Genomic DNA, 13,922 nt, shown 5'->3' with positions numbered 1-13,922 from the left:
AAATCCTCTCACAAGCACAGAGCCCTCCCTGGCTGTGATAAGACTTGGCACAAGATAAAACCCACTTCCCATGAAACTGCTCCAGGGAAAACTAGGGCGGAAAGGAGGGAAGAGGACACAGAGCTATTCGAAAACAGGAAACCTACTGACTGAGCAAACTCTGAGTACAACATCCAAAATTGACATTTGGAAAGGAGCCTAGAAACTAGAGAATGGGGAAGGGGTGGCCAGGGAGGAAAGGGCAGGCAGGTCTATCTCTAGCGCGATAGAATTGAGAGATCCGAATTCAGATCATATCCTCTTAACACTGTGCTAATTTTACAACCTCCTAAAGTTGTAAAGGAATGGGAGATACCTTCCATGCCTTTGCATATATGTTTTCCTTGGTCTGAAATTCCCAATCTTCTCTTTTTTTCACTTGGCAAACTCCTACCCATCCTACAAGACCCAACTTAACGTCACCTCCTCTTTGAAGCCTTCTCAACTCTCCCATGCAAAATTAACAGCTACCTTCACATTTCATATTTGTTCAGGTGTCTCTCTCCTATTTCTCTGGAGTCCTCCAAAGGGAAGAAGCTGTGTCTTACTCATCTCAGTGGCCCCAGAACCTATCGCAGGGTCAAGTGTGTCATAAGATACTCGTTAAATGAACCAATGCATCCGGATGACCAGAAGCACAACAAAACTGCTGCTAGGAGGGACAGCTGCCTCTTCTCCCAAGAACTTTCTCCTCTTTGCAGTTTTAACCAGACTCACTAGAGCTCCTCTCATCACTGCTTGTGCTATGGGCAGTGGTTGGCTGCTTTGTTCCTTTATTCACTAAACCAACATTTATTGAGAATCTATAATGGCCCAGGCACTGGTTGACCCTGGAAGCTGAGAACGAAGGACACAGACTCAAAGCCAGAGCTGGAGGCAGCAGGAAGGGGCGGGTGCAGGGACCAGGGTATAATTCAGGAATAAGACCTGAATTTTGGGCTGCAGCACCATGGGGATACTGTTTGATATGCTGCCAAAGGTCAGGAGGAACAAGCCCAGGCACAGCATAGAAACCTGCTGGTGCACCACCAGACTACATTTCCCAGTCTGCTTTGCAGTTAGGTAGGCCATGTGACTTCATTCTGGCCAATCAAGAATGGGCAAAAGTGATGACTTCACTTCCTGGTCCCTGCCTTTAAAAAATGCTCCCCCTCCCACCCCGACTCCCCACAAGTCACTATGTTCTTTCTTTCCCCATCTGCTGGTTTAACAGAATTATGGCCCACTCCTCCCAGGAACTGGAGGAAGGCAGAACAACAATAGAGCAGGAGCCTGGGACCGCAAGTCAGTGTTCGGAAATGAGCTACCCGGGAAAGCCATTTCACCAGGAATGTGCCCACGGACTGCAGTGTCAGCAAGAAATAAGTTATGATCATGTTAAGCCATTAAAATGTAGGAGCTACCTGTTACAGCTGCTAGCTTGTCTGATTGATACAGAAACCTCTTGCTGCTGACCAAGAACCTCTGATCCCAAACCCCAGTCCTCACCCAGGTGAGTAGTAAGGTATTTGAGAGACAGCTATGGGTGCACAGGATGGCTCCCTTCCACACCCCCCACCCCCTCTTCCACCCCTGCCAGGATCCCATGCAGAAACTGCTTCACCCACCAATTATGCCGAATGAGAAGAGTGTCAGTTGCTTCCCCAGCTTGTCCATGCTTTTCTGTAGAGGAGTTTTAGGCGTCTAAAAGGATGAGAACAATGAGTTTGTTAGATGAGATCTGGGAGTGTCCCTCCTGCTTCTATTCTCTCTCTCTTTTTTTTTTTTTTTGGCTGCACTGTGAGCTTGTGGAATCTTAGTTCCCTGACCAGGGATGGAACTCGTGCCCTCTGCAGTAGAAGCACAGAATCCCAACCACTGGACCGCCAGGGAAGACCCTGCTTGGATTTTTTTATATCTTAAGCTGAGTGATGATTATACAGGGACACATATATAGAAATCCACAGACTGCTACATTTCAGATCTGTGCATATCACCGTAAGTCATATCTTGACAAAAATCCTAATGAGCATTTCAAAGTAAAAAGTTTTTAAAAGTGTACTCACATTAACCATATCATCCTTGTTCCTAAGGAGTAGGTGGGGCAGGTGTCACCAGCTGAGAATCATGTCAAACCCCACCTTACAAGAAACCCAGGGCTTCCCTGCTGGTTCAGTGGTTGAGAATCCGCCTGCCAATATGGGGGACACGGGTTCGATCCCTGATCCAGGAGGATCCCACATGCACCGAGGCAACGGGGGCCCTAGAGCCTGTGCTCCAGAACACCAACCGCAATGAGAAGCCTGAGCACCACAACGAGTAGCTGCTGCTCGCCGCAACTAGAGAAAACCTACACACAGCAATGAACACCCAGTGCAGCCATGAATAAACAAATAATCTAAAAAAGAAAGAAACCCAAAGCCCCCAGTCCCTTACCTCTTCAGCCTGCATCATCTTGAACACTTCTCCGAACTGGGATTTTTCTCCTGTTCCGATCACGACGCCCTGCATCCAGGAGAGAGGGGTGTGAGGTCTGAGGCTGAAGGCCCACAGGTGAGGGACGCCAAGGCCCCGGGGCTCACCTGGCCCTTCCCGCACTGCACCAGGGTCCCCATGAAGACGATGTTGCTCAGGGTCGTGAGGTCACCCTCGCCTGTCAGTGGGGTATCTGTCTTACTGCTTGGCTCGGCTTCTCCCGTGAAACTGGACTCGTCCACCAGGAGGTCTGTGACCTGGGGGGGAGCAAAGAGAGAAGGTGTAGCACCAGCCCCCCAACCTGTGAGCTGGTTTTCAAAGCCCAGGATAGTGTCTGACACCTTAACGTCACTGGTCAACAGACAGCAAACAAGAGCGCGCTGAAATCAGGAAACAAGTATCACAACACGGCCTCTGGTGCCTCCAGGAATCAGAAAAGCTTTGCATATGGGACCCCTTTCAGAAAACATAGCAATCTCAAATCCTGTTTTAACACCCTTTTCAATTTTAATAAAACTTTTTAAAAAAACTTAGGCAATGGTTAAATTAGAATATCCCTTTCGGATCATCCTATCTTTCCCCTAACTCCCACATCCTGCCCACCCTGGGGTTCCCACACAATCCGTGTGATTTGAGTAGCACTGAGCCGGGTTACTTGATGATAGCCTAAGGTCATGTCAACACCTGAAACACACATGCAGTCACAGATACACATACTTCCTGATGTTTCCAGGGTAACATTTCCAGAACACCTACTATGCACCAGGTCCAGCACAGAGCACTTCACAAGGCTTATTGCTTAATCCTCACACCCTCCATGAAAGACACTATTATTTTATCCACTTTATAATATTTTAAAAAATATTTAATTAATTAGTTAATTAATTAGGCCGCACCCAGCTTAGTTGCCTCATGGGGGATTTTCGATCTTCTTTGTGGTGGGGAGGACCTTTTAGCCACAGCACGTGAACTTCTAGCTGTGGCATGTGGCATCTAGTTCCCTGACCAGGGATCGAACCCTGCATTGGGAGCACAGAGTCTTAGCCACTGGACCAGGAGGGAAGTCCCTTATCCACTTTCCATTTGGGGAAACTGAGGCATGGGCTGATTAAGAAATCTGCTCTAATCAGCTCATTAGCAGCAGAGCAGAGGTTTGAACCAACACGGTGGCTTCAGAGACTGCATTCTTAACTATCAAGGTCTTGCAGAAGTGACCACAGGCCCAGCAGGTATCACTCAGGAGGTGAGTCTTCCATGGCCAGAACCATGCCAGGTACCACCAAGAATGTGCAAGGTATCTAGGGTATACTCTACCCCTAAGGGACTTCTCACTGAAGCAAAAAAAGAGCAACTAAAAGAAGTTATCTTCCTGCAAACTCCCAAAAGAACAGTTAGATCGGCCTTTTTCAAACAGAAGTCTGTGAGTTCTCTATACTCCCAAGTTTTACCATTCAATACCAATCTATAAAAATGTGCACACTTCCAGGGAACCCCAGTCCGCAAGGATGACAGGAGCCACCACTTGCCAAGTAATATCCGTCTAACCCTTCAAGTTCCTAACAGAACCCCGTGGCATTGGGCCTGATGATGGCCCCCATCCCACCCCCTTAGCCCTGTTTCCCAGCTTCCCTGGCAGCTCACAGTGTCTCCACCCTTTGGACAATGGTCTTTGTGAAGATCTTTGAAGGCGGCTGAGCTGACAGCTCCTCCTGGCCCCCTTCACCTTTCTCTCTCTCTGCTTGGGTCATTGTGCTCATGGATGGAGCTCCACAAGCCATTTTACAGGTACTAACAGGATGCCACAGCCCAAGAGGGCAGAGAGGAGGGCTGGAGAAACCCAGGGCCTTTCTTCCATGGGGAAGCCACCCCGCTGGCTCCACTTCCAGGCTCTCATCACGTGAAATGGGAATAAACCCCTGCCTCTTCAAGCCCATGTACCTACCTCAACCTACCACCACAAACACAACTACTAACTGATCTTCATGTTTTATCTCCAGGACATCGGAGCAAAGTCATATGAGCTCACGGGCAGCTCCTAACCCACAATGAAAGAAGAAATGCGGAAATGAGTCATCCAGAACCACCAGATGTTGACCCCATCGGTCCCAGGCAGCAGAAACTACCACACCTCCGTGGTTCAAAATTGGGGAAGGAGTATGTCAAGGCTGTATATTGTCACCCTACCTGGCATGCTGTGTCCGTGGGACTGCAAAGAGTCAGACACGACTTAGCAACTGAACAACAGTGACCATGGCAAACAGAGATTCTGTTTCTAGTAAATGTGGTCTAATTGGACATGATAATAATTAGAATAAGTTGTAACTTACTTAATTTGAAGCACATAGATTTTGTATCTAACTTTATGTTTGTTCCATTGAAGTTACACTGTAATAAGATGGTAAGTCAGCAGTGAAAGAGAATCCTGCCATTGCCTGAGTTTGAGAGGCATAGTTAGAACAACCTGACACCCTAATCGGATCTATTCTGCCTCAGAAGGTTCAGGAAACAGGAGTGTGGAGTGGTGGTGGGGGAGGATGAGCTGCAGAGTTTCTTGGAGGGTCTAGGACATGAAACAGGCCTTGAGGGATCAGCAAACACTGGTAAGAGAATCAGGCAGGTCTTTCAGGAGGGAAAAGAAGGCAAGTTGGAGAATTGCTGGTGGGTGGACTTGGTGATAATGAGTTTGATCAAAGCAATGGAAGAGATGGGGGGAGGTAGATAAAGACCCCTCTTCCCCCAGAAGCCCAGCCACAGACTGAAAGGACAGAAGAAGCCCAGCACGCCAAGCAGTGGGACCGGGGCATCGTCTCTGGGGACAGGTTCTCAGGCGTGGACAGAGGTGGGCACTATCCCAGGTGCTGAAGCCAGTGCAGGGGTTTGCTGGAGGGGGAAGAGTTGGCCCTGCTCTCACGGGGCCTCAACTCCATCAACATGAGAAAGTGAAAGTCACTCAGTCGTGTCCGACTCTTTGCGACCGCGTGGACTGTATTCTCCAGGCCAGAATACTGGAGTGGGTAGCCTTTCCCTTCTCCAGGAGATCTTCCCAACCCAGGGATTGAACCCAGGTCTCCCGCGTTGCACGTGGATTCTTTACCAGCTGAGCCACCAGGGAAGCCATCACCACGAGAGGGCACGAGCAGAGAGACAGAAGGTTTGGTCTACATGGGGACGCGTGTGGGGACCAGCGTGACTGGAGCAGAGGACGTGTGGGAGGTGTGGCTGGAACCTAGTTGTGCCTGGCATCGGTTAAGAGATTGGGATGTAACCTTGTAAAGAATGAGGAGCCATGAAAAGTCTGGAGCAGAGAAGGACCCACATGGGGAAATGTGCAAAACGATATTAGACATTAGAAGACAGGCCAGTTCCATCAGGAGGGGAAGCCTACAGTCCAAGAAATGCAGGCCAAGTGAGGCACAGTAAGGCTCTCAGTGAGGGAGTACACATGGATGGGAGCGCCAGACAGCAAGAAGACGGAGCAAACTGGCAGCAAGTGGAGCTAAGCTGCAGGTTAATTTGTCCTGGGTGTTTTGCTCTGTTTTTTTAGTCTTTGGCCATACCCGGCAGCATGTGGGATCTCTGTTCTCTGTCCCGGGACTGAACCTGCATTCCCTGCATTGGAAGGCAGAGTCTTAACCGCTGGACTGCCGGGGAAGTCGCTCTTTTCTGTTTTTAATTCTAGTCTTTACACTTGTACCAGACTATGTGAAGGCTGACTGCAGGTCCAAGAGCCCTCTGTGCTTCCATTCTGCTTCCCTAATGGACCCACGACGATTAGAGACTTCTTAGGTTAACAAAAATCACATCCACATATTTGTGATTTGGGGAGCTTTAGTTTTTCCAGGTATAAGATGGATGAGTCACGAGTTAGAACATCATTTTCCCACTTGTGTCTTGGGGAACCCTCCTTCACAGGAAGTTAATTGCTGCTCTGTGGAAAGTGGGTTCCATGGTGAAAACCTGTTTGAGGAATATGGGGGTAAACCCAGTGAATGGTCCTCTTTACTGCAGGACTTCCCAGGGGCTTTACTATGCAAAGGGGTGCTGACACTCTCCACGTGGGGGCTGCAGTGTGTGGACCACCCTGTGGGCCAAGTGTTGGGAGACACTGGGCTAGAAGGTCACTACATCTCCTCTTGTCCCAACACTAACCCCTTCAAACACACTGAGGCTCACATAATTTGCTTATTTTAAGTTTGGTTTTTGCTGTTTAAAGAAAGACCAATTAGAATATAACCTGCCCACCCAGTTTTTCAACTGGCCGAGTCAACAAGACTTTTAAGTCAGGTTCTTTTTTCAAGAACTTTGGAAATCAAATTCTTGAAACAAATGGAGGGTGATTCAGTGCTAAATGGGATGATGCTAAATTAGAGTGCAAGAGAAACTAAGAGAATAATTACTATCGTTGATAGTATGCTAACACACAGTTGCTGAGTGTATTTTTCTCATGAAACATTCACGACTATGCCATGGAAAAGATGCTGCTCTGATCCCCACTCTACAGATGAGAAAACTGAGGCTCTGAGAGCTTTGGAAACTTGCCCGAGGCCCCACAGCCTAGGTCATGTCAGAGATGGATTCTGCTGCATTCTCTTAGCACAGGCATCCATTCTCTCATAGGGTCTGGGGCGGGGCGATGGGCAGGCTAGACTGTGAACAGTCAGAGGGCAGAGTTTAATCTTGATCCACATGGTGTGGGGTCACTGCAGCTTCCTCCTATGGCAGGATGAGCCCCATGAACACAGAGCCTCAGAGGAGGACCCTCTGTGGGCCTGTTGGATTGATAAGATGGGGGCACTTTCCAGCTGGAGTGACAGCAGTGGTTGCCCAAACATGAGGATCTTTCACAGAAAGAACCCCTACTAATTAGTTCAGTTCAGTTGTTCAGTTGTATCCGACTCTTTGCGACCCCGTGGACTGCAGCATGCCAGGCTTCCCTGTCCATCACCAACCATAAACTCCCGGAGTTTACTCAAACTCATGTCCATTGAGTCAGTGATGTCATCCAACCATCTCATCCTCTGTTGTCCCCTTCTCCTCCTGCCTTCAATCTTTCCCAGCATCAGGGTCTTTTCAAATGAGTCAGTTCTTCGTATCAGATGGCCCAAGTATTGGAGTTTGAGCTTCAGCATCAGTCCCTCCAATGAATATTCAGGGCTGATTTCCTTCAGGATTGACTGGTTGGATCTCCTTGCAATCCAAGGGACTTTCAAGAGTCTTCTTCAGCACCACAGTTCAAAAGCATCAATTCTTCAGTACTCAGCTTTCTTTATAGTCCAACTCTCACATCCATACATGACTACTGGAAAAACCATAGCTTTGACTAGATGGACCTTTGTTGGCAAAGTCATGTCTCTGCTTTTTAATATGCTGTCTAGGTTGGTCATAACTTCCCTTCCAAGGACTAAGTGTCTTTTAATTTCATGGCTGCAGTCACCATCTGCAGTGATGTTGGAGCCCCAAAAAATGAAGTCTCTCACTGTTTCCCCATCTATTTGCCATAAAGCGATGGGACCAGATGCCACGATCTTAGTTTTCTGAATGCTGAGTTTTAAGCCAACTTTTTCACTCTCCTCTTTCACTTTCATCAAGATGCTCTTCAGTTCTTCTTCACTTTCTGCCATAAGGGTGGTGTCATCTGCACCCTATTAATTGGTGATACATTAAAATGTAAGAAAACAGACTTCAGCCAGCTGATCAAGGTCAGTATCAGCAGGGATGGGTCATGGTGATGGTCGGGGAACTAAGATCCCATAAGCTGCATGGCATGGTCAAAAAAAGGAAAAGACTTTAAGAAATAGAGTCTGTTTTTTTCTTAAAAAGAGGAAAGGAGAGAGAGATGAGACAAAGATGCCTCCCTTGAAGACAGCTGGCCAGAAAAACAGGAACAATGGGCGTTAGGGGACTGGGAAGGGGTGAGGATGCAGGCAGGGAGGTGGGTGTGGGTTTGGATATGCTGGAATGGAGGTGGCTATCTGTCCATCTGTCTCCTGCCAAAGGCCAGGCCTTCTTCTGGGCCCTGGGAATCCAGTAGTGACCAAGACAGACAAACTCCCTGCCTTTGTGAAGGGACCTTTGCCAACAAAAGTCTGTCTAGTCAAGGCTATGGTTTTTCCAGTAGTCATGTATGGATGTGAGATTTGGACTATAAAGAAAGCTGAGTGCTGAAGAATTGATGCTTTTGAACTATGGTGTTGGAGAAGATTCTTGAGAGTCCCTTGGACTGCAAGGAGATCCAACCAGTCCATCCTGAAGGAAATCAGTCCTGAATGTTCATTGGAAGGACTGATGTTGAAGCTGAAAGTCCAAAAGTTTGGCCACCTGATGCGAAGAGCTGACTCATTTGAAAAGACCCTGATGCTGGGAAAGATTGAAGGCAGGAGAAGGGGATGACAGAGGATGAGATGGTTGGAGGGCATCACTGACTCAATGGACATGAGTTTGAGTGTACTCTGGGAGTTGGCGATGGACACGGAGGCCTGGTGTGCTGCGGTCCATGGGGTCGCAAAGAGTCGGACACGACTGAGCGACTGGACTGAACTGAGCAATAAACAGGAAAGCAAAGTGACACTGGAATGAACAGCAGGAATCCAGGGTGGGGGGAGGGAGGGGAGGTGACGCCTCAGGAGAGGGATCAGGGAGGCCGGTGGGGAGGGGACAGGTTGGGGCTGAGGCCTCAGGAATGAGAACAGCTAAGTCCTGCTGCTGGGAAGTAGGTTCCAGATGGCAGGAACGGCCCTCCTGTGTGAAGATGCGCTGCGGGCAGCTGAAAGGTGCAGTGCATCTGGCTTCCAAGTCAGGGCTGAGCACCCAGCTTGGGTCTCCTCTGCCTAGAACAGCTGATCCACGTCCATTCCAGAACGGCTCAAAAGGCACTGCTTCCAGGAAGCCCTCTGTGACTGCAGTGGGCCAGTCAAGTCTGTCCTGTTTGGGAAATCCAGAATCCCCTGGGCTTTTCCCACAAGCTTCCCTGTGGTGGATGTCGCCTATCACTCCAGGCTATAAAAGCAGAGGTCTCGTCTGTTCTCACTGCCTCCTCAGCACAGCACAGGTCCTGGCTCGCAGCAGTACCCAGGAAATATCTGTTGACTGACTGACGGGGATTTGGGAGGGGTGCCCTCAGGCAAGCAGGGAAGGAGGAGAGGCTTAGAGGAGGGCTTTGAGGGTGGGGGGTTGAATAGTAGCCCCCTACCATCCAATCCCTGAAGACACCCAAGTCCTAATCCTTGGGATTTGTGAAAGTGTTGTCTTAGCAGCAAAAGAGACTGTGCGGGTGTGATTAAACGGATGGGTTTGCCATGGGGAGATTAGCTTGGATGATCCTGGGGGCCCCTAAATGTCATTACAGGGACTTCCCTGCTGGTCCAGAGGTCAGGACTCCACGATCCCAATGCAGGGGCCCCAGGGCCGATCCCTGGTTAGTGAACTAGATCCCACATGGCACAGCTAAAAGATTCCTCATGCCACAACTAGGACCTGGGGCAGCCAAATAAATTAATTAAAAAAAGAAAAAAGAGATCAACTGATTTTAAAAAGGGTCCTTATGAGAGGGGAATCAGAGCGGTGTCTGAGAGAAGGAAATACAAAGACAGAAGCAGTGGTTGGAGTGATTCAGGGGTACGAGGCAAGAAATGTGGGTGACCCTGGAAGCTAAAAAATGCAAGGGAACCAATTTTCCCCTGAAGCTTGGGAATGGGGAATACAGTCCTGCCAACGCCTTGATTTCCAGCCAGTGAAACTGAGTTTGAGTCTGACTTCCAGACTGCAAGATAATACACTTGTGTTGTTTACACCCCTAAGTATGTAATACTTTGTTCAGCAGCTCTAGACACTCGATACACTGAGGAAACCTGGAGGGAGAGCCAGAGAGCCAGGAAGAAAGTCCGGAGAGCTGGCTGTCGGGAAAGAGGTGGTGGAGGCTGGGGAAGCCAGTCTGGTGTTTATGACTTGGCGTGGATTTTATGATCAGCAGCACAGCCTGTGTGCACCGTACACGGGACACCTGCTTTCATCATCAAAGAAAAGGACACATTACCCAGAGGCAAAGAGCGCTCACCCCGAAGATAGGGGTGAACGCCTCTAAGCCAGGACTCCTTCCGAGATAAGGCTCTCTTCCCAGATGTCAAGGTCATGCCTCTCACTGCGTATGTCCTAATCTGTCCTTTTGGTGACCTTGAAGGAATGTACCCCTGCCATGTCTGATGGAATTTCTTTTTCTTTGTTGTGACAGGGTACAAACAGCGCTGAAAACCGTGCTTCTCAGGAGCAGTCTGTCTGGGCTATGGCGAGCCTGTCTCCCAGGCTACAGTCCTCGGTTTGGCCCACGTGCTCCGTTCTTATTAGCGATTGTTTGCATCGACACAGGGCCTGGAGTCTGGGCTCCGGAGCCAGATGGCCCAGGTTCAAGTCCCCTCTGCCCCACTGACTGTGTGGGCTCAGCCCTCCAGGCTTCTGTGTCCTCACTGTAAAAGGAGAGCACTGTCCTCTTAAGGTCACTGCAGATGAAGCAAGGCGGTTTTCACACAGTGGCTAGCGCCGATCTGATTGTTACACACGGTTGACCCTTGGACAATGCAGGGGGCTGCTTTGATGCCTCGGAGCAACGAAGCCCCTGAGCCGCAACTACTGAGCCTATGCTCTCGAGCCCGGGAGCTGCAACTCCTGAGCCCACGTGCGGCAATTCCTGAAGTCCGGACGCTCTAGAGCTCAAGAGAGCTTCCGCAACAAGAGAAGCCGCTGCAATGAGAAGCCCTTTGCACCGAAACTGGAGAGCAATCCCTGCTCGCCACAACCAGAGAAAGCCCACACGCAGCAAGGAAGACCCAGCACAGCCAAATAAATAAACTTATTTAAAAAAAAACTCTACTATGAGTAAACAAAGCTACTGATCTGCAAAAGGACCAGAGAGAAAATCTGCAGAGTGTTGGCGGCCGGTAGCCTTGAAAAAGTCCTTGTGCTGGCAACGACCAGATACCATTTAATCTGATAGAAGCAGGGCAGGAAGAAAACCAGTTGAAGTAGGAGGGGAGTTATTTGGGGTTTAAAAAATTCTTTCAAGGAACTGTTGTCAAGCTTGGTAATGATAAACAGTTAAACCAATGGCTGATATTCGGGACTCTGTCCCCACCTCGGGGCGCTGTGCAAGCAGGCTGATGGTCTTAGCTCAGTTCGGCATCATCAGAACCCCTCGAGTTGGGAATGAACATTAACCCCTCTGACAGATGAGGAAGCTGAGGCACAGAGAGGTTAAGCTACTTGCTCAAGGTCACACAGCTTCTGAAGGATAGGACTTGGCTAATGGCCAGCCCCAGGGCACTAATCACTTCACCGCTCTGCCTCCCTGTAGCGTCCATAGTATACATGCGTCCTGTCTATCAGCTGCCCAGTATGTGGACAGCCCGCCCCTGTACCTGGGGACTCCTCCACGTTGCAGGGCAGAGCCCATCCCTAGGGAGGCATGGACAGTGTCAGACTGGTTTCCCCAGCTTTCTCTGCAGGTGGGGCTTGGCCACTGGATAGCGGCTCCTCTACTGGGAACCACATGCCCTGGACTCGAAGGCTGGATGCTCGTGTAGGGAGAAGCAGACGGAGAGGAATTCACCCTGGTGTGGGGTACACTTGCTGTGCCCTGCCTGGGGATCTGAAAACAGGGGCAGAGGAGCTGGAAAGCCTGGGTGCCCTCTGGCCCCCGCCTCACCTTCAAAGCCAGGCTCAGGGTGCTGTAAACGCAGGTCCCGGAGGTTGGCTCCCAGTCTCTTTTGTCTCCCTCCACTCCCTACCTCTCTCCAGGCCACCCTTCCAACAGCTTGCTATTGACCCAGAGAACACCCCGGAGGGTGGCTCCCAGTCTCTTTTGTCTCCCTCCACTCCCCACCTCTCTCCAGGCCACCCTTTCAACAGCCTGCTATTGACCCAGAGAACATGTCCTCCTTAAATAAATAAATCAGGCCGATAACTGGGGCTTAATCCTTTATCACTAAAAGCTTTGAACAATCCTTAAACCTTCTTGGCAGGGATCATAAAATAGGTTACTCCCATCAACGGATCTCTCTGAACCTGACTTCACCTTTTCTTTTTTTTTTTCTTCCTTTTCTTGAGGATTCAGGATCATCTTCGACAGCCTCAGGGAATGTTCTGTGAGGTTGTGACACCCTGAGACCCGCAAAGGTTGGGGACGGAGCCCCACACCCGACGTCCCAAACTGCACTCTTAACAAAGGCTTGTGCTACTTTCTACGGCTAGACTAGTTGTTATCCTTGAGATTAAGCAGTCTGACAGTGCTTCTGTCTGCCATCAGTATGGTTGTTTCTAGAAGCAACTTATCCCTCATTCCTCAGCTATAAAACCATTCCTCAGCTATAAAATTCCTCTCTACTGCAGTAGGCTACAAGCTAGAAAATCATATAACCAAAACGTGTTAGGCTTATACTTACATAAGAATACATAATTTATGAAATGCCATCGGAGGAGCTTTGTGCTTAAAATTAGCTTGCTTGCTAACTTTCTGCTTGTGTGCATACATGCCTATGTCTGTGTATATGTGTGTGCAAGAAGGAGAGAATGCCTGCCTCTGAGAAGCCAAGTGTCTGCACGGCCCCTGGACCGGGGTCTGGGCCCCTCACCTCTGTGAGACGGATGTCAGCAGGGACGCGGTCTCCAATGGAGAGAGACACGATGTCTCCAGGTACCAGGTCTCGAGCTAGCAGGTGCTGGAGCTTTCCTTCTCTTATGCTGCATTTTAAACAGGAAAAAGCAAATGCATCCATGTTGACATCTCAATTTTAGGCACTTTGATAAACTTGAGCAAAGGTTACAGAAATACATTTTCTCTTTCCGATGTGGACAAACGCTTGTGCTTTGATGGTTTTATTATTTTTTAAATTCACATGTCCTAAAAGACTCTTGGGAAAGAGCTTATCTCCTGGGAGAACTTGGGCTTCATTTGAAAAGTGAGGTGACTACTGTTCACCCTGCTTGGAAACAAGGTGGGGCCACACGGCCTCCAGAAGCCTCTGCAGGTCTAGAGAAGTGGTTCCTTAACAAAGCTGGCAGCTGGCAGTGCTTCTGTCCTCGGAGAACACAGCGCTCTGGTGTGCAGAGCCCAGCTCTGACCTCAGGGACAGCAGAACCTTGTTAAAGCCAGGAGGAGCACCTTAAGTGCCCGAGAAACCAGGGAGCAACCCACCCCCAGGCCTGGGACTGCACTTCATGGCTGTTTGCTGTTAGACATAGGCATGCTTCTGTGTACAGGCTCCCACTGGAACCCACGACATGCTGCTCCTTACCCAACATGGCAGAAGCCCCCCGGTGGGACCTGTGCCCCTCCCTGGGCCTCCTTCCTGTAGCAGCCAGAGAGTTCTTAAAGCACAAAATCAGATCACAACTTCCTCCTGCTCCAAACCCTCTCCAAGAACCTGGGAGTTAGACCCAGA

At 49.5% G+C, this 13,922-nt stretch overlaps 1 protein-coding gene across 3 annotated transcripts in view; it reads right to left on the bottom strand.

Moving 5' to 3' along the window:
• ATP2C2 (ATPase secretory pathway Ca2+ transporting 2) overlaps positions 1 to 13,922 on the bottom strand; it is a 76,835-nt gene that overhangs the window by 30,603 nt on the left and 32,310 nt on the right. For all 3 annotated transcript variants that reach the window (XM_061386889.1, XM_061386887.1, XM_061386886.1), the window contains exons 7-10: positions 13,113 to 13,221; positions 2,601 to 2,750; positions 2,455 to 2,523; positions 1,647 to 1,722 (exon numbers count right to left, since the gene is read on the bottom strand). In XM_061386889.1, coding sequence (XP_061242873.1) covers positions 1,647 to 1,722; positions 2,455 to 2,523; positions 2,601 to 2,750; positions 13,113 to 13,221 — 404 coding nt within the window. The remainder of the gene's footprint in view (positions 1 to 1,646; positions 1,723 to 2,454; positions 2,524 to 2,600; positions 2,751 to 13,112; positions 13,222 to 13,922) is intronic.

Source organism: Bos javanicus, chromosome 18, assembly GCF_032452875.1.
Source record: "Bos javanicus breed banteng chromosome 18, ARS-OSU_banteng_1.0, whole genome shotgun sequence".
Classification (NCBI taxonomy): domain Eukaryota; kingdom Metazoa; phylum Chordata; class Mammalia; order Artiodactyla; family Bovidae; genus Bos; species Bos javanicus.
Note: the sequence above shows the minus strand (reverse complement) of the source record. Positions and strands in the feature narration are given on the sequence as shown.